Raw genomic sequence first — 22,796 nt, 5'->3', positions numbered from 1 at the left:
AATCAAATTCTACTTGGATTTTAGAAATATCTTCATTAGTCAAAATGCAGATTTATTTGTAATTCACTTTTGCACAGATTCAGCAAAATGGCGGCTGCTGCAACCATCTTTCTGAACTTAACAGCCATAAGAAAAAATATATACATATATATAATCACCTCACCATTCACCTCTCTGGCCCCATTGCTCCCCATCATCAACTGTTTTGTTCTGGCCATCTCTTCAGATCGCCATCATAAGCGTTGAAATCCATGGGTCTCTCCCATTAGGCCGGTGTTTCCGGTTTTGATGAGAGCCCGGGAACTTTCAGCGCAAATGCACAAGGTCATGGCCCATGTCATGATGTCATGATAACATGACCTATGGTTTAAAATTTAAAGCAGATTTCTCTACTGCAAAAACCAGAGCGTTAGCAGAAAAAACGCTGCTGACTTTTTTTTCCCTTTGGGTGAAAAACGTTTTGAAGGTTCAAATCTGCAAGCAAAATCTAAGCAGCATGAGCATGAGATTTTCAAAAATCTCATTCCTTTTTTTTGGTACTGTGAAATGTTGCATTTTTGCCACAGAAAAACGTGTGAAAAAAATTAAGGTAAAAACACAATGTGTGAACAATCTCTTACACGGCAAGATTATCGTCAACGAGCATTCTTACAGTGAGAATGAACTTTAGGAAAATGATAATAGTTTTATCTGTTATACTAGATAAGAGATCATGGGTTAATTTCATATTCCAGAATATATTTACTGTATATTAAGCATTCACTTTGGGTTCATTTACCCTTTGCGGTTGGTGTTTGTAGCTCACCTGATGAGATGGGAAGCTGAGTGTATATTGAGTTCACATAGACGCTGCCGCATGGTTTTATGTAAATGAACTGTGAGACAGATAAAGTGCATAACAAAAATTAATATGTGGCAAAGTCAGCAAGTTACATACTAACCATATCAGCCTTTGTTACTTACGTCTTTTCCATCGTTAAGACTGAGGGTGACGCTCTTCAAGCACGTCTCGGTGTTGGTCAGTCCACATGTAAGAATTTCTCCCAGTACACTGAATTTGTTGCTTCCACTTGTCTGAAATGAAAGTCCCAATGAATGATGAATACATGTAAAATAATTTGTAGTTCTCATATAAAATACATGCTGCAAAATTAGGCTAAATATCTTACGAGATTGTACAATTCTATACCGTAATCATGAAACCTAAGATATAGAAGGGTTAATATTTTCTTTTATATTCTATATTTTTAGTATCAATTAGTCTTATAGCCTTATATTTTGGCTAATGTTTTTCTTAAGGTTTCATTTTTGGTCTAATATTTTCCTATCTCATATGCAAAGTCTTGAGGAAACTGTGTGTCATGTGTAGTATACAGAGGAAGACATAATATCTAATAAGATCTCATAAATGGTTGTGAGAAGAGAGCAGCTGATGGAAATTTCCATTGGGATTTACATTTGTCTGTAAATTGTGTAACAATCTTGCTCACATGGTTAATAAAGAGAATGTTCTGCTCACTACTGGTGTGCTTTCTCCGAGCGCTCAAGACCGAGAGGGCCAAGTTTCATAGTTTCGCCTCACTGGTGGTCCTGTAATCTGATTTTGAGTCAGAACACCCAGCTACAAGACCTACTAATAATATTTGGAAGAAATTACTGATAATTCACTAAAATGTAATTCATTTAATCCTACTACACGCAATTTTTACCGCATTTTCTGGCTTGTAAAAAAGCGCTGTAGCTTTCGGTTGCTTTTTTTTAGAAAACTTATATTTGTATTTTTCTTTTACAGGTATATTTTTTTTTCCTGTAAAGGAAATCCTATGCAAATAATATCATACAGTATACAGATCATGCTGCATGTGGAGAAGAAAAGACCAGAAGCACACAAAGATTTTAAACATATAGCACACAAAATCAACACTGCTCATAGGATGCTTTGTTCAAATATTCCCTACCTTAGAGAAGACGTAGGAGCAATCCCCATGAAAATTGTAGTGGGTACTATCAAAAGATGTGATATGGGATCCTCCTTCAATTGCACAAGTTCCAGGGCAGTCGTTTTCTAAACATCTCCATTTTCCTTCATAACAAGTGCTAAAAAAGGAATACAAATATATAGAGGTTTCAGAAAGTCTTCTGCCTGGTCACTTATTGGGTTCACATGGTTTCACAAATTCAATTTAGACAATTGAATCTTCAGCATAACATATAATCTTCTTGCAGACTTTAGTATATATTGCTTCTGCATTTTGTAATGGAGAGAGGTATTTTTCTGTGAAAGATTTGGCCAAGTATTACATGAGCTCCACGCAGTAGCGTAACTTGAAGATTGTTGTCCCTGATGCAAAAGCTCCAATGAGGCTCCCAACTATTGCAAGTCTTTAAGAGCAATGTGGCTTTTAATATGGGCCAAAGGGACCTTTTGGATGTCCCTAGACTCAAGGCCAGGGTGTGATTTCAAACTCTGCATCTAGTATAGTTACTCCCCTGGCTCTATGTAATTTTTCATTCTACAGACACCAACAATTTTGCCTGTGTTTTACTGATGGATCAAATGCTCCAAGGGTAAAACTTCACTTTTACTTTTTCCTAGTTAGTAAATATGTGAGCAGACTTTAACAGAATTTAACAGCTACACCAAAATATAAGTCATTAATTTCATGGGAGGAAAAAGACAAAGAATATTTACCAAGATTGACATTGAATTGAATATCCTTTCCCTGATGCATAGACCTGTCCATTGTAAGTACAAGAACATTGCTGCTTGGGAATACAGCCAGCATTATTGATGTCATCAAAAACAGTTCCTTAAATAAAGACACATAAATAACATGGATAAATATAAATATATATATATATATATCATAGATAGATAGAAAGATAGATAAAAAGATGGATAGATAGATAGATAGATAAGAATCGAACAGAGACTGGTCTGCTCTCCTATTGTCCAGGAATGTTAAAAAAATCTATTATCTGCTGTATTCATGAGAAGAGTGTGCCCCGATGTACCCTGTTATCATCACTAATAGGTAGGCGGCCTTGTTTACCTTATATTCTTAACTATCTTTACCTTTTGTCAGGGGTAAGATGGGAGGCGAAAGAAGTATTATCCTATAACTATGAGACAGTTGTAGACTTTAATTGCCAAATAGCAGAATACTTTCATGCAATTTGAGCAGATACAACTTGCCCTTAAATCACCACTCAGGTGGGGGGGAGATTTCACCTTTGGAGTGGTATTACTAATGTTGATTCTCTGCCAGTAGTAAAATACTTACTAGCTGCCTTCTTCTGTTGTTCTCGGCACCACTCCGCTCCTGTTCTGCCAGCTGTTACTATCTGGATCGCTCCATTGTTTGCTGGACGGACCAGAAGTCACTTCTCAATGTAAGTCTATGAGATCCTGAACCATATTCTAATAGACTTGACACTGAAAGCTTGTGACCATTACTTCTAATTTACGGTCATTGGTCAATCAGTCACAAGATGATGGAACAGAAACTGAGTGGCACTGGGAAGAATAGAAGACTGGTGACTGGTAATTATTTTATTGGGGACAGGTAATATGCATTAGTAATAGATAACATGCATTCGTAATACCACTCTGGGGATCACATTAAAAATACAGCATAAATACCAGCCATTTTTCAATGTGTGGGACCATAAAACCAAAAGGAGAGGCGCTTATAGAGTAAGTATGTACTAAGTTGTATTTTATTATTTGCTATTATTTGGTTGTATTGCAGATATTTTATTTAAGCAGTGGAGTGAAAAGGCTCAGCTGTATGAGGCTGGTCATTTAATAATGGAGCTGATAGCACCAAACTTTGGAATGTTTTAGATATTCCACATATATTTTTTAGGAAAATTCTTCACTTGAAGAATCAATCGATTCCAATGTACACTCACTGGCCACTTTATTAGGTACACCTGTCCAACTGTGTGTTAAGACTTAATTTCTAATCAGCCAATCACATGGCGGCAACTCAGTGCATTTAGGCATGTAGACATGGTCAAGACAATCTCCTGCAGTTCAAACCGAGCATCAGTATGGGGAAGAAAGGTGATTTGAGTGCCTTTGAACGTGGCATGATTGTTGGTGCCAGAAGGGCTGGTCTGAGAATTTCAGAAACTGCTGATCTACTGGGATTTTCACGCACAACCATCTCTAGGGTTTACAGAGAATGGTCCGAAAAAGAAAAAAAATCCAGTGAGCGGCAGTTCTGTGGCCGGAAATGCCATGTTGATGCCAGAGGTCAGAGGAGAATGGGCAGACTGGTTCGAGCTGATAGAAAGGCAACAGTGACTCAAATTGCCACCCGTTACAACCAAGGTAGGCAGAAGAGCATCTCTGAACGCACAGTGCGTCGAACTTTGAGGCAGATGGGCTACAGCAGCAGAAGACCACACTGGGTACCACTCCTCTCAGCTAAGAACAGGAAACTGAGGCTACAATTTGCACAAGCTCATCGAAATTGGACAGTAGAAGATTGGAAAAACGTTGCCTGGTCTGATGAGTCTCGATTTCTGCTGCGACATTCGGATGGTAGGGTCAGAATTTGGCGTAAACAACATGAAAGCATGGATCCATCCTGCCTTGTATCAACGGTTCAGGCTGGTGGTGGTGGTGTCATGGTGTGGGGAATTTTTTCTGGGCACTCTTTGGGCCCCTTGGTACCAATTGAGCATCGTTGCAACGCCACAGCCTACCTGAGTATTGTTGCTGACCATGTCCATCCCTTTATGACCACAATGTACCCAACATCTGATGGCTACTTTCAGCAGGATAATGCGCCATGTCATAAAGCTCGAATCATCTCAGATTGGTTTCTTGAACATGACAATGAGTTCACTGTACTCAAATGGCCTCCTCAGTCACCAGATCTCAATCCAATAGAGCATCTTTGGGATGTGGTGGAACGGGAGATTCGCATCAGGGATGTGCAGCCGACAAATCTGCGCCAACTGTGTGATGCCATCATGTCAATATGGTCCAAAATCTCTGAGGAATGCTTCCAGCACCTTGTTGAATCTCTGCCACGAAGAATTGAGGCAGTTCTGAAGGCAAAAGGGGGTCCAACCCCTTACTAGCATGGTGTACCTAATAAAGTGGCCAGTGAGTGTAGCATAGTATGTTTAAAGATCCACTTTAGTATTGTGGATGTTTTACTAGCAATTATTTATCTTGCTGTTTATTGAATATGTATGAATTGCTACCTCTAGTCATAGTTTTTGTAACATAGAAGAAACAATTCATAAAAAAAAGTCTAGAGATATACCTGCTGGGCAAAAGCATCCATCAATACAGTGGTTATCGCAGACCAATGAGCGGTCAGGGTTGGAGCAAGTGTCGGGGCATGCGTTTCCACATTCCTTGTATTCAAGATTGTAGTTACACTGAAGAGCTGTTTTGAGAAAAAAAACAAGGTGTTAAATTTTACCCAAAATTCCTGGTTCATGTCACTGTATAAATATTAAGTCTGTCCATAATGTAATTACTTTTTCGGTGTAAGTAGGCAATATATCATAAAGCAAATTATTTGCCTAACAAAAAGTAAAGACCAATACTAATATTTATGAGGACTTCTTCATACCTTGAAGGTAACCTGTCATCTTATTGATGCTGCCCGAACCATGTGCAACATGAGTCATAGTCTAGTTGTGTTAATATAGCCATGTACAGTATGTATTTGTCATGGTTTCAGCCCTCAGTGTGTCTAGGATGCAGTTATTGACAGCTCAGTCATCCAGTCTGGTACAGGGGCATGCTGAGCGGTCAGTGTCTTGATTGACAGCTCGACTAGCAAATCTGAGACTGGGAGGCATCGGCCTTCTCCAAGTGTTCATTATCCCAGGTGATTGCCATGCTACTTAACTGAGTTGTTTCTCCCAGACCTTTGCCAGCTACAGTAAGTGTGGTTTGTTCTCTCTGTGCCTTGAGTTCTGTATGCTTGATCTTTCATTGCCTGACCTTGAACCTCGCTCTGACCATCCATCTGTTTAACCCCTTCTGCTCTGATCCGTTATCCTCCTTGTATTCTGACCTCGGACTGTTACCCGACTATGGTTTTGTCCCTTCCTTCTGTTTATTATGTACCCTCCTGGCTTCTGTCCTTGGACTCCTTGACTATTGTGATTCACGGTTTGGTGGTGAGAAGTGACTAGCATCACATTTTTATACTAAAATGCCACAGTGTTGTAAAAAAATGTATACTTTGAAAGTCAGTAGTGGACTGAAGGTGCACTGAACTGTTTGGCCACACCAAGGGTGCACTGAGCATGCTTTGGACAGTAATTTATTGTTGTCAGACTCTCTTTAATTATTACTTTTATTTTGCTTGTAATTTTATCTATCAATTGTCAACGAAAACAGACAAAAGAGTGTGATTGAACTCACGGCATAGCTTGGCACTTCTCCAATTATTGGGTTGTCCTCCAGCATGAGCGCATTGACGGGAATACTCAGTAAAAGTGTTACAAAGGCAGAAGCCAGTTGCATTTTTTGCACATCGGCACAAATCTTGTACACAAGCATCAATGTATAATGTGGGGTCCACAAGACCATTGCAAGATGAGAATGCAGAGTTCGTCAAGATCGATGAACAAAGTTTTCTCTGTAAATGAGCATAAAATAAGAAAAAAAACAATAGTTGTTAATGAAGTGAAAACATCTTTATATTCTACATATAGATAGACAAATAAATGGATGATAGACAGACAGACAGATAGATAGATACTAGAACTTACAGAGTCAGTGCAGTCATTTTGGGGCTGGATTGTTAAATCCTGACAAAATTCTGTAGGTCCATTTAACTTCTGCATATTTCCAAATTGAATAGGAGTCAGTTTTACATCTAGGTTAAAAAAAAGAAAAACAATCATTTAACTATGCATTGACCAAATATTTGTGCAACTCTTAGAATATTGAATATAAATGTGTCTCACTGTTAGAAATAAACTCATTGAAGGTAGGAATGCCATTGAAGTCCCCGCACAAACCACAAGTCATATTGTTAAATTTCTGGTCAAGTTCCAACTGAAAGGAGAAAATAAATGTTCCGTGAGTGAAAAGGTTTCATTGTAAAGCTTTATATCGTGATTATGGCAGCACCATATGGGAAACGTATAAAAACTAGCACCCTGAAGTCAAAGAGCAGGCAATCAAATTCCAACGTTAATTTCTAGATGGCTTCCGATTGATCTAGTTGTTAGTTGTGAGCAAGTACTTCACCTTTCCCTTGATCTAGTCTTTTTAAATTTCCTACAATATGACTTGGAAATATCTGTTGTGAATGTCTCCATGTACACAACAGTGCTTCACAATGAGCCGATTTTCCTCGTCCCATTCCCAGTGTAGGGCAAAGCGGCTACTTCAAGGAAAATGGATCATTAGCTGAATGATAAATAGCCTTCCATGTAATATAAGAAAGGATTGAGAGAGCCAAAACGGGAGCCAGCTACTGTAACTTCAGTTCTTCATGAAAAAAAAGTTTATGTTTGTACAAATTACCAAAATTGCATCATCCTCATTCCACATGAATTGCAGACCAAGTTTTGCAGTGACTTTGATGTAGATACCACTTCTATCAATCTGGACTCCTGAGAAACTATAAGGTAAATCCACCCTGGAAATTAAAGTACATGCAAAAAATGTTAAATCTTAAAGTTATTAATTTTGAAAAAGAAAAGTTTTGGAGAATTGACAAGACTATAATGAACATAATATTAACGTACTGTTCTCCATTGAATGCCACATTTCCATTGGAAAGTTCAATAGAAACTCCTTCAATCCTCATAGAAATGTGGGTGATGTGGGGCAGATTATTCACAACTGAACGTCTAAACTGGATGTTAAATTCCTCAAAATTACTCTTGCAGTTTGAGGCAAAAACATAGTTACAAGTGCCAGGATAATAGAAGATGTCCCCATCAAAGGTCTTGAAGTAAGAGTTACCCCAGGTGCTACAGACTTGACCATTATGAGAAGAAACAATACCTGTGAAACAAGATAATCTGATTGAGTCTGTACTTCATGCTCATTAGGAAGATATCTTATCACGAGAAGTCAATTTTACTTTTGCAATTTTTATGTTTCCAAAAAACTTACTTCTCAGAACTGGAGGAGTTGTTGGAGCAATGAAAGTGAGCTGTGAGGATTTCTCAGTGCCTGAATTAGATGACAAATTTTAAATATTTATTAAAGTGTGATGACGTGGTCAATTTAATCTATATTCTGCATTAACTAGGGCAGCAGATACTGTAACTTTCCATTAATCAACATATATTTGTCCAGTTACTAGCACAAGGAATTAATTCATGTTCATCAATAAAATCATAGAACATAACAGTAGTACCAGGGATGAGATAAATCTCCAGAAAAAAAGTGAAACAATGATGTCCAAAATTAATAATTACTGTATTGAAAAGTAATAATAACACAGAAGTATTATAAGGTTCCTCAACAGAAGAAACACAGATAGCAGGTCACATAAGAAAACTGCAATACTGTAGATGGAGTACAAGGAACAATGCATGTCAACAATAATGTATAAGTATGGACCTATAGATTAGTGGCCTCGCTAGTCATCCATATCTTGCATGGTGAAATAACTAAACGGCAAAAAAATAAAGTACATAGGTTTTTACTTTAAATACTACATAAACCTGCATCTATAAAATGACCAGGACCACATCCCTCCACCCAACACGTTTCCTTGGCTTCTTCTGGGGGTGTCCCCTGGAAGAAGCCAAGATTACACCTTTGTCTTATTCATTTCACAAGCATATGCTAGTTAAAATTCACCATTACCATTTTAAAGTCACTTTTCTTTTTTTTGTCATGGCTAATTGATGACATTTTTTGCATTAAATTAATCAAAATGGCGCATACTGTACATGGATTTTATGCCACGTAAAAAAATTGTCTTTTTTTTGTCATTAACCATTTTTGCACACTAGTGCAAAAAGTTGCACATTTCTGAAAATGCTGCAAAAATTTCAGACATATTTAAAATCACTTCAGGTTTTGACTGCAGTACATTTGAAGGAAATGTTTTCACTTTTTGAAAAGTCACAAATGATGAATCAAGTGAAAACATCTAGAATCCCTAAGCCCACAGTGGCAAGTGAAAAAAAATAAAAACAAAAGGAAAATGAATTTGGTGTAAAAAAAATCGCAAAAAACTGTTAACTCATCCAACAACAGTCACAAATGCAATAATAAACTGGGCTGTGTTAGGCGTCGAGTTCCCGCCACTGCACAGGAGGAATCTCAAGCCATTTCCTCTGCAGTCTCCCATTCTTCTTCAGCCACAGAGGTTCCTGCTCAGCAGAGACATCACTCCCAGTGTGTTGCTCAGGCCAATGCTATGTGTCTAATTGCTCCTGCCGCCCCAGGTTCAGCTATGGCATCCAGCAATAGTCAGCGGCAAGTAGGCGCTCCTGGGACCAGGTCCTGCTTTTCTCCATCTGAGCATCCCCACGAGATGACCGCTCATTGGTGGTCGGAGGTCACATGCTCAGGTTCTCACGCAGCTCGGATTGGGCCATCAGCAAGGTCCTGGAAGGCTGCGGTTATAAATGGATTGCATGGCCGCATGGCCGTGCGCTATTATAGTCCATGTGGATTGAGAGTTGTATGCACGTATGATTGTCTCTGGTGAATGACTCATTATGAAGCCCCTACCCTTGGTACGCATGTGTTGTTCAGCCTTTCCAGTTAGTGCCTGGGCTGATAGTGCAGGTAGGAGGCAGAGTCAGGGACTAGCTTCAGCGCCAAGTATTGGCTTTGCCTATACTCCACTGTGCACTCTGTCCACACTCCACAGAAGCCAGCATCTATTAGTAGGATTCGCAGGTGCGACGCCGTGTGCTTAGTGGGTCTAGAGAGGCTCTTACCCCACATCCTTGGGGCAGAGTCTTGTGACCGTACACTAGCGCTGATTCAGCTGTGCCCTGTGACAGACAACAGGGTACGATATCTGTGCTTTGCGGTTCCATGACTCTGTGAAGCAACCTAGCTCATCGCAACTACACACTTGGTGGCATTTAACCCATGTGTGTCCAGTGCGATACCGACATTTAGTGTCTGCCATTACCGAGCAGCAGTTAACATCTCTGCACAGTGGACCCCGGGCTGGAAACGCACCTTATTACCATCTTTATATTATTTGGTGCTTTCCACCAGCCCTAACAGGCTGAAAATGTGTGGGTGCGCTGGTAAAAATGTATGATTCTGACCTGAAAGATTTTATAACTTTACTAATATGATTTTAAGACAATTTAAGTAAATCCTACAACTAGAAAACTCCGGTAATTATCCCCTTCATACCTATACAAGATCTTTTGTATTGTTATGATTTCATGTGATGCATATAAAAGTGAATTTTGCATTTCATTGAACGAAAAGTCCAAAACACCATAGGTAAGGGATAAAATGTCTACAATTCCGAGTAATTTTAGAGTGAGGATCATAACTTACTCTTATCATAGCTGTTCCTCTGATTGTAGTACCATGTATTATCTGCCTTACTGGAGTCCTCCTTGTTGGAATTATCATTCTTCTGCTGTTGGATGCCAGCAGATGAAGCTTCATCTGTGGGAAGAACATCTGATTACAGTACTTGACAAGGTATCACATGAAAACTATACCTTTGGTAATACGTTATTTCTAAAAATGATGTTGACTATTAGATGGCAAAATTGGTTTCCTTTCTAAAATATACAGGCAGATTTGTTTTCAGAATTAAATAAGCACTCTTCCCATCAAAGTTTTATCCTCTTAATTTATTGCAGCCACCATATTAAATAGCACTGTGTACTTACTATTGCTCATTTTGCCTTTCTACCCAAATAATTCTTCTCTTTTCTCTGCTCTATGTAGAATTATAAAGTCTCTTGTTCCTGTATTTATCATCCCCTTCTTCAACTCGTGGCCCAGCTGCTCCTTCCTCCAACCTGCCAGGGACGTTTCAAGCAACTCATGACTCATACAGGGAAAATTGGCCTCCTGATTCTACATAGAGCTTAGAAGGCTTCAATTTGTCCTTCTACCAAGTTAGTACTCCTCTTTTCCATTAGCTCTATGACAGCACAGGCTTAAAAACTGACTAGCTGGATCTTTCTAAGCTTTATGCAGAAACAGGAGGTCAATTTTACCTGTATGAGTCATTAGTCACTGCAAAAGTCCCTGACATGGGGTAGTAGAGAACAGCTGGGTCATAAGTTTGTGAGGGTCCTGATAAATGTAGGAACAAGAGACTTCCTGTTTCTACATAGAGCAGAGAAACGAGAAGAATTAATTGTGTAGAAAGGCAAAATGAGCAATTGTAAGTACACAGTGCTGTAATGTGATGATTATGATATGTTAATAGGATAAAACTTTGATGGGAGGAGGGCTTCTTTAAATTATAAATTGTTTATTAAAAAAAAAAAACTTTACAAACCGGAGAATGCGTTTTCCAAATCAGGACTTTCATAATTGCGGTCAAACTGATTGAATTCTTCACCTGTAAGTAAAAACACAGTATAGAGATGTAAAAAAATGTATGCATACGTACATTATAATATTATTATCACTACTACTGCTCATATTAATATATTTCTATATTTTAGCTGAAATCATTTAGATTATTGTATGTACATTTATGCACCAGGTATATTAGTTTTGTTAAAGTCACAGTATTATTGAAAACACAACTGCTTGGATCTCACCGGAGTGCAGTAGTTCATTTTTGCACAGACCATTAGACTTGAATGGGCGAGTGGCACTCCATTCTTGGAGGAAAATCATGCATACTGCTAATTGGTCAGTAAAAAGAAATAATTCATCTGCACTTCCCCATTGAATAACGTTGTAAGCGCAATCCGTTTTTTTAATGGCTAGTATGCAGATCGAAATTACTGTCATGTGCAGGAGGAGCCTTTACAGGGAGAATGACTTATTCGAGGAGCAGTACGCTACCACTATGTTTTGCTATTGACTTTACATGGTTAGTGTTATGTTTCCATACTTATGGAGTATTTATTTTGTCTATTCATCACTTTGGTTTGTGTACCTTATATTTACATTCTGAGCGATTTGAACAATTTCCTTTTTGTTAATCCGAGTGGACAAAAGTGTCTAATCCTGAACAGTATTGTTTGAAGCAAATATTCCAGAGAACCATAGAACTAGGCTATGTATATGTTGACTTAAAGCTCAAAACTGCATGGTTGTTGAAAAGACAAAGGGTAAGTGAGCAATACAGCAAAAAAGTGTTGACATTGCAAATTTTACTTATCGATTGCTCACTTGATATATCGAAAGACTATAATCCTGTGTTTTATAACATATATCATAATAACAATACTTTGTTTAACCCCTTCACGATATTGCAATTTTCCATTTTTTTGCTTTTGTTTTTTTCTCTCCTTCTTCCAAGAGCTTTAACTTTTTTATCTTTCAATCCACACAGGTGCTTGAGGGCTTTTTTTCGAGGGACGTGTTGTACTTTTGAATGACACCATCAATGAATTTCTTGGACTCAGTTTTCTCACAAATCTATTATTTATGGATCTTCAATGAGGGGCAAGTAGATGGGCCCATAACTCTACCATGGTGTGCTGAGAATTTAATGTCTAAGGCCGTTGGGAAAAATATCATCATCGTAATATTCCCCATTGAAGCTTCTACTGTAAGTTCATAACTTATAGAGGAGAATATAATGTCTCACAGAGACAGCAAATGGCAGTGGGTTACAATGGATCCAAGTGGATTCAACCATGGGAAAATCGTGTGTGGGAAACAGAACTCTTAAGATGCCTTGCATAGAGATCAGTTAATTTCTGGTCAATGCAGTTAATAGAGCAATATTAGCGGCTGATCTCTCTTGTTGGAAGTGGTAGTAATCAGCCATATCTGAGTTCAGTCATTGAGAAGTTTAATGATTAAGAACCTGGTCATCTTATTTAGTAAAGAAAATGTGACCTTAGATCATGAAAAATGCTCCTGACATTCATAAAAGACAATAATTGATATTTGTTTCTCATCATTTTTGAGGTTAACCCCTTCACCACCAAGGGTGGTTTGCACGTTAACTCCCGGGCCAATTTTTACAATTCTGACCACTGTACCTTTATGAGGTCATAACTCTGGAACGCTTTCATGGATCCCGGTGATTCTGACATTGTTTTCTCGTGACATATTGTACTTCATGATAGTGGTAAAATTGCATTCAAATAACTTGCGTTTATTTGTGAAAAAACGGAAATTTGGCGAAAATTTTGAAAATTTCGCAATTTTCCAACTTTGAATTTTTATGCCCTTAAATCACAGCAATATGGCACACAAAAAACTTAATACATAACATTTCCCACATGTTTACTTTACATCAGCACAATTTTGGAACCAAAATTTATTTTTGTTAGGAAGTTACAAGGGTTAAAAATTGACCAGCGATTTCTCATTTTTGCAACACCATTTTATTTTTAGGGACCACTTCACATTTGAAGCCACTTTGAGGGGTCTATATGATAGAAAATACCCAAAAGTCACACCATTCTAAAAACTGCACCCCTTAAGGTGCTTAAAACCACATTCAAGAAGTTTATTAACCCTTTAGGTGCGTCACAGGAATTTTTTGAATATTAAAAGAAAAATGAACATTTAACTTTTTTTCACAAAAAAAATACTTCAGGTTCAATTTTCTTTATTTTACCAAGGGTAACAGGAGAAATTGGACTGCAAAAGTTATTGTGCAATTTGTCCTGAGTACGCTGATACCTGATATGTGGGGGGGAACCACTGTTTCGGCGCATGGCAGACCTCAGTAGGGAAGGAGCGCCGTTTGACTTTTTCAATGCAAAATTGGCTGGAATTCAGATCGGACGCCATATCGCGTTTGGCGAGCCCCTGATGTACCTAAACAGTGGAAACCCCCCAAGTGACCCCATTTTGGAAACTAGACCCCCCAAGGAACTTATCTAGATATGTGGTGAGAACTTTGAACCCACAAGGGCTTCACAGAAGTTTATAACGTACAGCGGTACAATTAAAAAATCATATTTTTTCCACAAAAATGATCTTTTCACCCCAATTTTTATTTTTCCAAGGGTAACAGGACCCTAAAAGTTATTGTGCAATTTGTCCTGAGTACGCTGATACCCCATATGTGAGTGTAAATGACTATTTGGGCGCATAGCAGAGCTCGGAAGGGAAGCAGCGCCATTTGACGTTTTTGGCTAGAATTGAGATCGGACACCATGTCACGATTGGAAAACCCCTGATGTACCAAAACAGTGGAAACCCCCCACAAATGACACCATTTTGGAATCTAGACCCCCTAAGGAACTTATCTAGATGTGTGGTGAGAACTTTGAACCCCCAAGGGCTTCACAGAAGTTTATAACGTACAGCAGTACAATTAAAAAATCATATTTTTTCCACAAAAATGATCTTTTCACCCTCAATTCTTATTTTTCCAAAAGTAACAGGACCCTAAAAGATATTGTGCAATTTATCCTGAGTACGCTGATACCCCACATGTGGGTGTAAACCACTATTTGGGCGCATGGCAGAGCTCGGAAGGGAAGCAGCGCCATTTGACGTTTTTGGCTGGAATTGAGATCGGACACCATGTCGCGTTAGGAAAGCCCCTGATGTACCAAAACAGTAGAAACCCCCCACAAATGACACCATTTTGGAAACTAGACCCCCAAGGAACTTATCTAGATGTGTGGTGAGCACTTTGAACCCCCCAGTGCTTCACTGAAGTTTATAACGTCCGGGCGTGAAAATAAAAAAATCGTATTTTTTCCACAAACATGATCTTTTAGTCCCCATTTTTTTATTTTCCCAAGGGTAACAGGAGAAATTGGACCCCAAAAGTTGTTGTTCAATTTGTCCTGAGTACGCTGATACCTCATATGTGGGAGAAAACTACTATATGGGCACACGTCGGGGCTCGGAAGGGAAGTAGTGACGTTTTGGAATGCAGACTTTGATGGATTGGTCTGCTGGTGTCATGTGCGTTTGGAGAGCCCCTGATGTACCTAAACAGTGGAAACCCCCCACAAGTGACCCCATTTTGGAAACTAGACCCCCTAATGAACTTATCTAGATGTGTGGTGAGCACTTTGAACCCCCCAGTGCTTCACAGAAGTTTATAACGACCGGGCGTGAAAATAAAAATATCGTATTTTTTCAACAAACATCATCTTTTAGTCCCCATTTTTTTTATTTTCCCAAGGGTAACAGGAGAAATTGGACCCCAAAAGTTGTTGTCCAATTTGTCCTGAGTACGCTGATACCTCATATGTGGGAGAAAACTACTGTATGGGCACACGTCGGGGCTCGGAAGGGAAGTAGTGACGTTTTGGAATGCAGACTTTGATGGATTGGTATGCGGGTGTCATGTGCGTTTGGAGAGCCCCTGATGTACCTAAACTATTGAAACTCCCCACAAGTGACCCCATTTTGGAAACTAGACCCCCACGGAGCTTATCTAGATGTGTGGAGAGCACTTTGAACCCCCAAGTGCTTCACAGAAGTTTATAACGCCTGGGCGTGAAAATAAAAAAAACATTTTTTTTCGCAAAATTATATTTTTGCCCCCAATTTTTTATTTTCCTAAGGGTAACAGGAGAAATTGGACCCCAAAAGTTGTTTTGTAATTTGTCCTGAGTAGGCTGATACCCTACATGTGGGGGTAAGACACTGTTTGGGCACATGGCAGAGCTTGGAAGGGAAGGAGCACCATTTGACTTTTTCAACGCAGAATTGGCTGGAATTGAGATCAGACGCCATGTTGCCTTTGGAGAGCACCTGATGTGCCCAAACAGTGGAAACCCCCAATTATAACTCCAACCCAAACCTCAACACACCCCTAACCCTAATCTGAGCCCTAGCCCTAACCCTAGCCCTAACCCTAACCCTAGCCCTAGCCCTAACCCTAGCCCTAACCCTAGCCCTAACCCTAGCCCTAACCCTAGCCCTAACCCTAACCCTACCCTAACCCTAACCCTAGCGGGAAAATGGAAATAAATACATTTTCTTTTAGTTTTATTATTTTTCCCTAACTAAGGGGGTGATAACGGGGAGTTTGATTTACGACTTATGGCGGTTTTTATGTTTGGCGGCTGTCGCATGCTAAAAAACGCTTTTTATTGTAAAAATAGTTTTTGCATCACCACATATTGTGAGCTATAATTTTTCCGTATTTTGACCCACCGAGTCATGTGAGGTCTTATTTTTTGCGGGACGAGTTGACGTTTTTATTGGTACCATTTTCGGGCACGTGACTTTTTTGATCGCTTTTTATTCCGATTTTTGGGACGCAGAATGAACAAAAACCAGCGTTTCATGAATTTCTTTTGGGGGGTGCGTTTACACTGTTCCGCGTGCGGTAAAATTGATAACGCGTTTTTATTCTTCGGGTCAGTACGGTTACAGCGATACCTCATTTAGGTCGTTTTTTTATGTTTTGTCGGTTTTTTGCAATGAAAACAATTTTATATAAAAAATAATTATTTTTGTATCGCTTTATTCTGCGAGCTATAACTTTTTTATTTTTTTGCGGATGATGCTGTATGGTGGCTCATTTTTTGCGGGACAAGATGATGTTTTCAGCGGTACCATGGATATTTATATGCGTCTTTTTGATCGCGCGTTATTGCACTTTTTGTTCGGTGGTATGATAATAAATCATTATTTTTTGCTTCGTTTTTTATTTTTATTTTTTAAGGGGTTCACTAAAGGGGTTAACTAATGGGACAGTTTTATAGGGCAGGTCATTACGGACGCGGCGATACCAAATATGTGCACTTTTATTGTTTTTGTTTTTTTTTATTTTGAACAAATAAAAAATTTATTGGGGAATATTTTTTTTTTTTTTTACTAATTAATTTAGCTATTTTTTTTAAATTATTTTTAACACTTTTTTTTTTTTTTTTTACTTTATTACCTTGTCCCAGGTGGGACATCACTGTCCTGTGACAGATCGCTGATCTGTCACATCACAGATCACTGTGACAGAACATCAATCTGTCACAGGCACTGCTGCAGACTTCCTCATGCCTGCGCTTTGCAGGCAGTGAGGAAGTCAGCTCCCTGCAGGCCCCCGTCGCCATCTTGGATCCGGGGGCCTGTAGGGAAAGAGCCCCCCGCAGCAGCGCTGCACATTGCACTGCCGTGGGGGGCTCAGGGAAGCACGGAGGGAGCCCCCTCCCTGCCGATGCTTCCCTTTAACCCCCGGTACACCGCGATCGCGTTTGATCACGGTGTGCAAGGGGTTAACGTGTCAGGGGCTGTCCGTTACTGGAGCTCATGTGATATTGTTGTGTCACGTGAGCCCTGAGCACAATCAGCACTGGCGTCACTGTCCCCGCCTTCGGACATATTAGTAATCATGAGGAAATAAGTGGCCAGCTGAAGTTCTGACTTCTTCTTGACTACTTGTATGTCCAAAGGAGGAGACAGTGCCTCTAACGTTGATTGGGCGTAGTGCTCCTATGACGTAACAATCTGACGTGAGCCCCCCGAAACGCAAGTGAGTATAGGTATCTTTACTTTAAAGAGGAAAACATTCAGAGAGAAAAGGGGTTGTCCTAGTAGTGGACAACCCCTTTAATTTTAATTTTAATCTCACCTGAAGTCTTTTGGCTGTCAGCACTGTTCTGGTTCAGTTCCTTGGCGTCTGTTACAGCAGAAGCTTGCATGGCTGCTGTTTTAAATAAATTACACATGAGATGTAAGCAGTTTGAAAAAAAATGTAATTATTTCATATTTTTACATTTATTTATTAGAATTGCATTTTTTCAGGGGGAGAGGACAGGAATAGGATTGGTAATAATTATTGTTTTCAAAATAATTATAAAATATTAGCGAGGTGACTATACAAAAAACAGCTTTAACCAACCTGTTAATTAACTACTCATGTTTAAATGCTACATTAAAGACAAATGTTGATAATGTTGTAGGTATATGTATATGACTCAAGATTCTCGTAGACTCCTAGAAATCTTTTGTTGGTGTCCAACTTTTTTTCAGTTAATATCTAGATCTCTTAATGACTGACTTTTAAGACAATATTAATAATTTGCCAACGCAATAGGGGCTAGAAGCTTTACAACCATATTTAAAAATACTCTTTGTTATGAAGTGGATCCCCAGCAACTACAATATTAGCAACAGCTCAGCTTATAGTTGCCATGCTGATGAATGAGGAGAAGAAATTAAGTATTTATTATTATTATTTATTGTTATAGCGCCATTTATTCCATGGCGCTTTACATGTAAGGAGGGGTATACGTAATAAAAACAAGTACAATAATGTTAAACAATACAAGTCATAACTGGTACAGGAGGAGAGAGGACCCTGCCCGCAAAGGCTCACAATCTACAAGGGATGGGTGAGAATACAGTAGGCGAGGGTAACAATGTATCAAGTGTGCCATATGTGAGAATGTAATATTTCTGCAAAATTGGTAAAAAAGGCACTTATTGGTCCTCAACAAATTCATCCAATCAATAAAAGACAAAGAATTTCACAATACAGTGGTTAAAATCATGTATCTATAACAGAAGACACTTTTTTAGTAATTGAATATGGAAGGTAAATGGACAATATTTATCAAAAGACATTAGCTACCTACCTTGTGCCTGAAGGCAGGCATTTAATATGAGAAGGGCACATATCGATGCCCAAAGGCCCTTGAAGGTCCCCATGGTTTCCTCAGCTCAAGCGTTGAGCTGATTGTCCAGAGCTGGCACTGTTCTTGTGCCACAACTTGGCTACTTATAGGACAAAACCCCGGCCTTTAATTACGTGCTAGGGGCAGGGCCAGTAAATGAAGATGGCTACTGACGTCAAATGCTAAGCTGTTTTTCTGTGGATCCAGGATGTTTGTGTTCTGCCAGTTGGATGAAAATAGATTTTGCTAAATAATTGTTAGAAGTGATGAAGAGTGGATGGAAGAATCTACCAAATACTTGATAAATATGTAGTTTACTTGGTAAATACATAGCTTACTTAGTTTAACTATAGTATTAGATGAAGAGAAAATGCTTGTTTGGAATAGGATTTTGAAAGTCCTTCAAGTTTCCATGTACTTTCCAGGAATCTTTGGCACATATTGTGCGTAGATCCATTTTTTGGTGACTATTTGCACAATGTTTTTACTGCACTAAATTTATAGATTAATACCTCTTCATATCTTATCTTTTTTTGTATAAAATATTTTTCTTGGATAAGTTGTCAGCCCTTGTAAACATTGTAGTTGTAACAGTGTGCCAATTTTGGTTAAAACTTGCTTTGTATTAAGCGATATCTGTGTATACTACCACACTAACACCTACAGCCTTGACAAAAATTAAGATATCACTGCACAGTTTTATAAAAATCAGCTTCTCTACATGTCTGACAGTCATTCCATTCCAGTGTCAGTTGAATTCCAACCATAGTACACCTTATTCTACTTAATGTGCTTCTGATTAGGTGATCGCCTGAACCAAATCTTATTTAATGAAGGAAAGTATAAAAAACCCTGCTGTGGTGTTCACAATCCTCTTGCAATAGGACAAGCTAGCAAGTGCTAGTAATATCCCAAAAGTAATAGGAATGAAAAAATAACTTTTAACCATGCCAAAGGAGTTGAAAAGAAAAGTTTTGAATGAGGAAAAGGAGGGCTCAATTCTGGCTTTACTAGCAGAGGGATATAGTGAGCGTCCTGTTGCCTCCATCCTTAAAATTTCTGAGACGGCAGTCCATTACAACAAGGTCAAGCAGCAGAATGGGGACATCAAAGCTGCAGACCGGCAGAGGGTGAAAACGACTCTCCACTGACCGGGATGACCTTCATCTTATTCGAATGTCACTCAGCAACCGCAGGATGACATTAAGTGACCTACAAAAGGAATGGCAAATGGCAGCTGGGGTGAAATGCATGGCAAGAACAATTCAGAAAAGGCTCCTAGAGGCAGGGCTCAAGTCATGTGAAGCTAGGAGAAAAAACCTTTCATCAATGAGAAGCAAAGGAGAGCCAGGCTGGTTTACCAAAGACCATAAGGATTTTACCATAGAGGACTGGAGTAAGTTAATATTCTCTGATGAATCTAATTTTCAGCTTTGCCCAACACCTGGTCATCTAATGGTTAGACAGAGACCTGGAGAGGTGTACAAGTCACAAAATCTTGCACCCACTGTGAAATTTGGTGGAGGATCAGTGATGATCTGGGGAAGCTTCAGCAAGGCTGGAATTGGGATGGTTAATCTTTGCGAAGGAAGTATGAATCAAGCTGCATACAAGGTTATCCTGGAAAAACAGTTGATTCCTTCTGCTCAGGCAATGTTCCCCAACTCTGAGGACTGTTTTTCCAGCAGGACAATGCACCATGCCACACAGCTAGGTCAATCAATGTGTGAATGAAGGACCACAACATCAAATCCCTGCAATGGCCAGCCCAATCTCCAGACCTGAACCCCATTGAAAATCTCTGGAATGAAATTAAAAGGAAGATGGATATTCACAAGCCATCAAACAAAGAACTGCTTAAATTTTGTACTAGGAGTGGCATAAGGTCACCCAAAAGGAGTGTGACAGACTGGTGGAAAGCATGCCAAGATGCATGAAAGCTGTGATTAAAAATCATGGTTATTCCACAAAATATTGATTTCTAAACTCTTTCTGAGTTAAAACATTAATATTGTTTCTAAATGATTATGAACTTGTTTTTTAGCATTGTTTGAGGTCTGCAAACACTGCATTTTTTTGCTATTTTGACCATTTCTCATTTTCTGAAAATAAATACAAAATTTTGTGCTTTGAAATTCAAATATGTGTTGTCAGTAGTTCATAGAATAAAAGAGCAATTTACATTTTACTCAAAAACACATAAAGAGAAAAATCAGACAAACTGAAAATTTTGCAGTGGTCCCTTAATTTTTGTCAGAGCTGTATATATGGTACAGATGAGACGTGTATAATCAACCTTGTAAGATGATGTTAGGTCACCTGAATAAATAAATCAACTGCATCTACTTTGGTAGACCGCAATAAGACACAGGTTTGTAGAGAGGAAAAAATAACTGTAGCATTAGGTGTGACTGAGCCCAAAAGCTAATATACACATGGTCAAAATTGTTGTTACCCCTCGTTTAATGACAGAAAAACCCACAATGGTGACAGAAATAACTTGAAGCTGACAAAAGTAATAGTAAATCAAAAATCTATAAAAATGAGCAAATGAAAGTCAGACATTGCTTTTCCAAAATACTTCCACATATTTTTTAATAAATAAAACTCATGAAATAGGCCTGGGCAGAAATGATGGTACCCTTAACTTAATATATTGATGCACAACCTTTTGAGGCAATCACTGCAATCAAACGATTCCTGTAGCTGTCAATGAGACTTCTGCACCTCTCGACAGGTATTTTGGCCCACTCCTCAAGAGAGCAAACTGCTCCAGTTGTCTCGTGTTTGAATGTTACCTTTTTCAGAGGCATGTTTCAGCTTTTTCCAAAGATGCTCAATAGGATTTAGGTCAGAGCTCATAGAAGGCCACTTCAGAATAGTCCAATGTTTTCCTCTTAGCCATTCTTGGGTGTTTTTGGCTGTGTGTTTTGGGTCATTAGGCTGTTTGCAAGACCCATGACCTGCGACTGAGACCAAACTTTCTGACACTGGGCAGCACATTTCTCTCTAGAATCCCTTGATAGTCTTGAGATTTAATTGTACCCTGCACAGATTCTAGACACCCTGTGCCAGATGCAGCAAAGCAGCCCCAGAACATAACAGAGACTCCTCCATTTTTCACAGTAGGGACAGTGTTCTTTTCTTGATACGCTTCATTTTACCATCTGTGAACATAGAGCTAATATACCTTGCGAAAAAGTTCCATTTTTGTGTCATCTGTCCATAGGACATTCTCCCAGAAGCTTTGAGCTTTGTGGCTTGTCAACATGTTGTTTGGCAAATTCCAGTCTGGCTTTTTCATGATTTTTTTCATCAATGGTGTTCTCCTTGTTTGTCTCCCATGAAGTCCACTTTGGCTCATACAATGAAGGATGGTGCGATCTGGCACTGATGTTCCTTGAGCTTGAAGTTCACCTTTAATCTGTTTAGATGTTTTTCTGGGCTCTTTTGTTACATTTGTATTTTCCATCTCTTTGAATTGTCATAAACTTCCCTCCTTTAGCCACATCCAGGGAGGTTGGCTACAGTTCCATGTAGCTTAAATTTCTGAAAAGTTTGTGCAACTTTAGTCACAGGAACATCAAGCTGCTTGGAGATGGTCTTATAACTTTTAGCTTTAACATATTTGTGTATAATTTTCTTTCTAATCTCCTGAGACAACTCTTTCCTTTGCTTCCTCTGGTCCATGATGAGTGTGATACACACCATGTCACCAAGCAGCACAGTGAGTATTTGTAGCCCTCTATACAGGCCCACTGACTGATTCCAAGATTGTAGACACCTGTGATGCTATTCAGTGGCCACACGTTGATTTAACATGTCCCTTCTGTCACACTATTTTCAGGGGTACCATCATTTCTGTCCAGGCTTATTTCATGATTATTATTTTTTTTTTAATTTGTTGGAAGCATGGTTAAAAAGCAATGTCTGACTTTCATTTGATCATTTTCATAGATTTTTGATTCATTATTTCAGATTCAATTTATTTCTGTGACCATTGTGGGTTTTTCTGTCATTTAACGGGTTCAAACAATTTTGACCACGTGTGTAGGTATCATTGCCAACAGTACAGGATAATTTGTACCCTCAATGACATATAGTGAATACGGTATTGAATT

At 38.9% G+C, this 22,796-nt stretch overlaps 1 protein-coding gene across 1 annotated transcript in view; it reads right to left on the bottom strand.

The window, feature by feature from the left end:
* LOC141058129 (mucin-2-like) overlaps positions 1-22,796 on the bottom strand; it is an 80,179-nt gene that overhangs the window by 20,031 nt on the left and 37,352 nt on the right. The window contains exons 6-18 of the mRNA XM_073554288.1: positions 11,451-11,513; positions 10,487-10,600; positions 8,114-8,173; positions 7,741-8,002; positions 7,517-7,631; positions 6,952-7,042; positions 6,754-6,860; positions 6,404-6,620; positions 5,286-5,411; positions 2,693-2,810; positions 1,959-2,097; positions 964-1,074; positions 806-875 (exon numbers count right to left, since the gene is read on the bottom strand). Of these exons, the coding sequence (XP_073410389.1) occupies positions 806-875; positions 964-1,074; positions 1,959-2,097; positions 2,693-2,810; positions 5,286-5,411; positions 6,404-6,620; positions 6,754-6,860; positions 6,952-7,042; positions 7,517-7,631; positions 7,741-8,002; positions 8,114-8,173; positions 10,487-10,600; positions 11,451-11,513 (1,593 nt within the window). The remainder of the gene's footprint in view (positions 1-805; positions 876-963; positions 1,075-1,958; positions 2,098-2,692; positions 2,811-5,285; positions 5,412-6,403; positions 6,621-6,753; positions 6,861-6,951; positions 7,043-7,516; positions 7,632-7,740; positions 8,003-8,113; positions 8,174-10,486; positions 10,601-11,450; positions 11,514-22,796) is intronic.

Source organism: Dendrobates tinctorius, unplaced genomic scaffold, assembly GCF_039654945.1.
Source record: "Dendrobates tinctorius isolate UK_male_01 unplaced genomic scaffold, ASM3965494v1 ptg000211l, whole genome shotgun sequence".
In the NCBI taxonomy this organism is placed as follows: Eukaryota; Metazoa; Chordata; class Amphibia; order Anura; family Dendrobatidae; genus Dendrobates; species Dendrobates tinctorius.
This window is presented reverse-complemented; position numbering and strand designations above follow the sequence as displayed.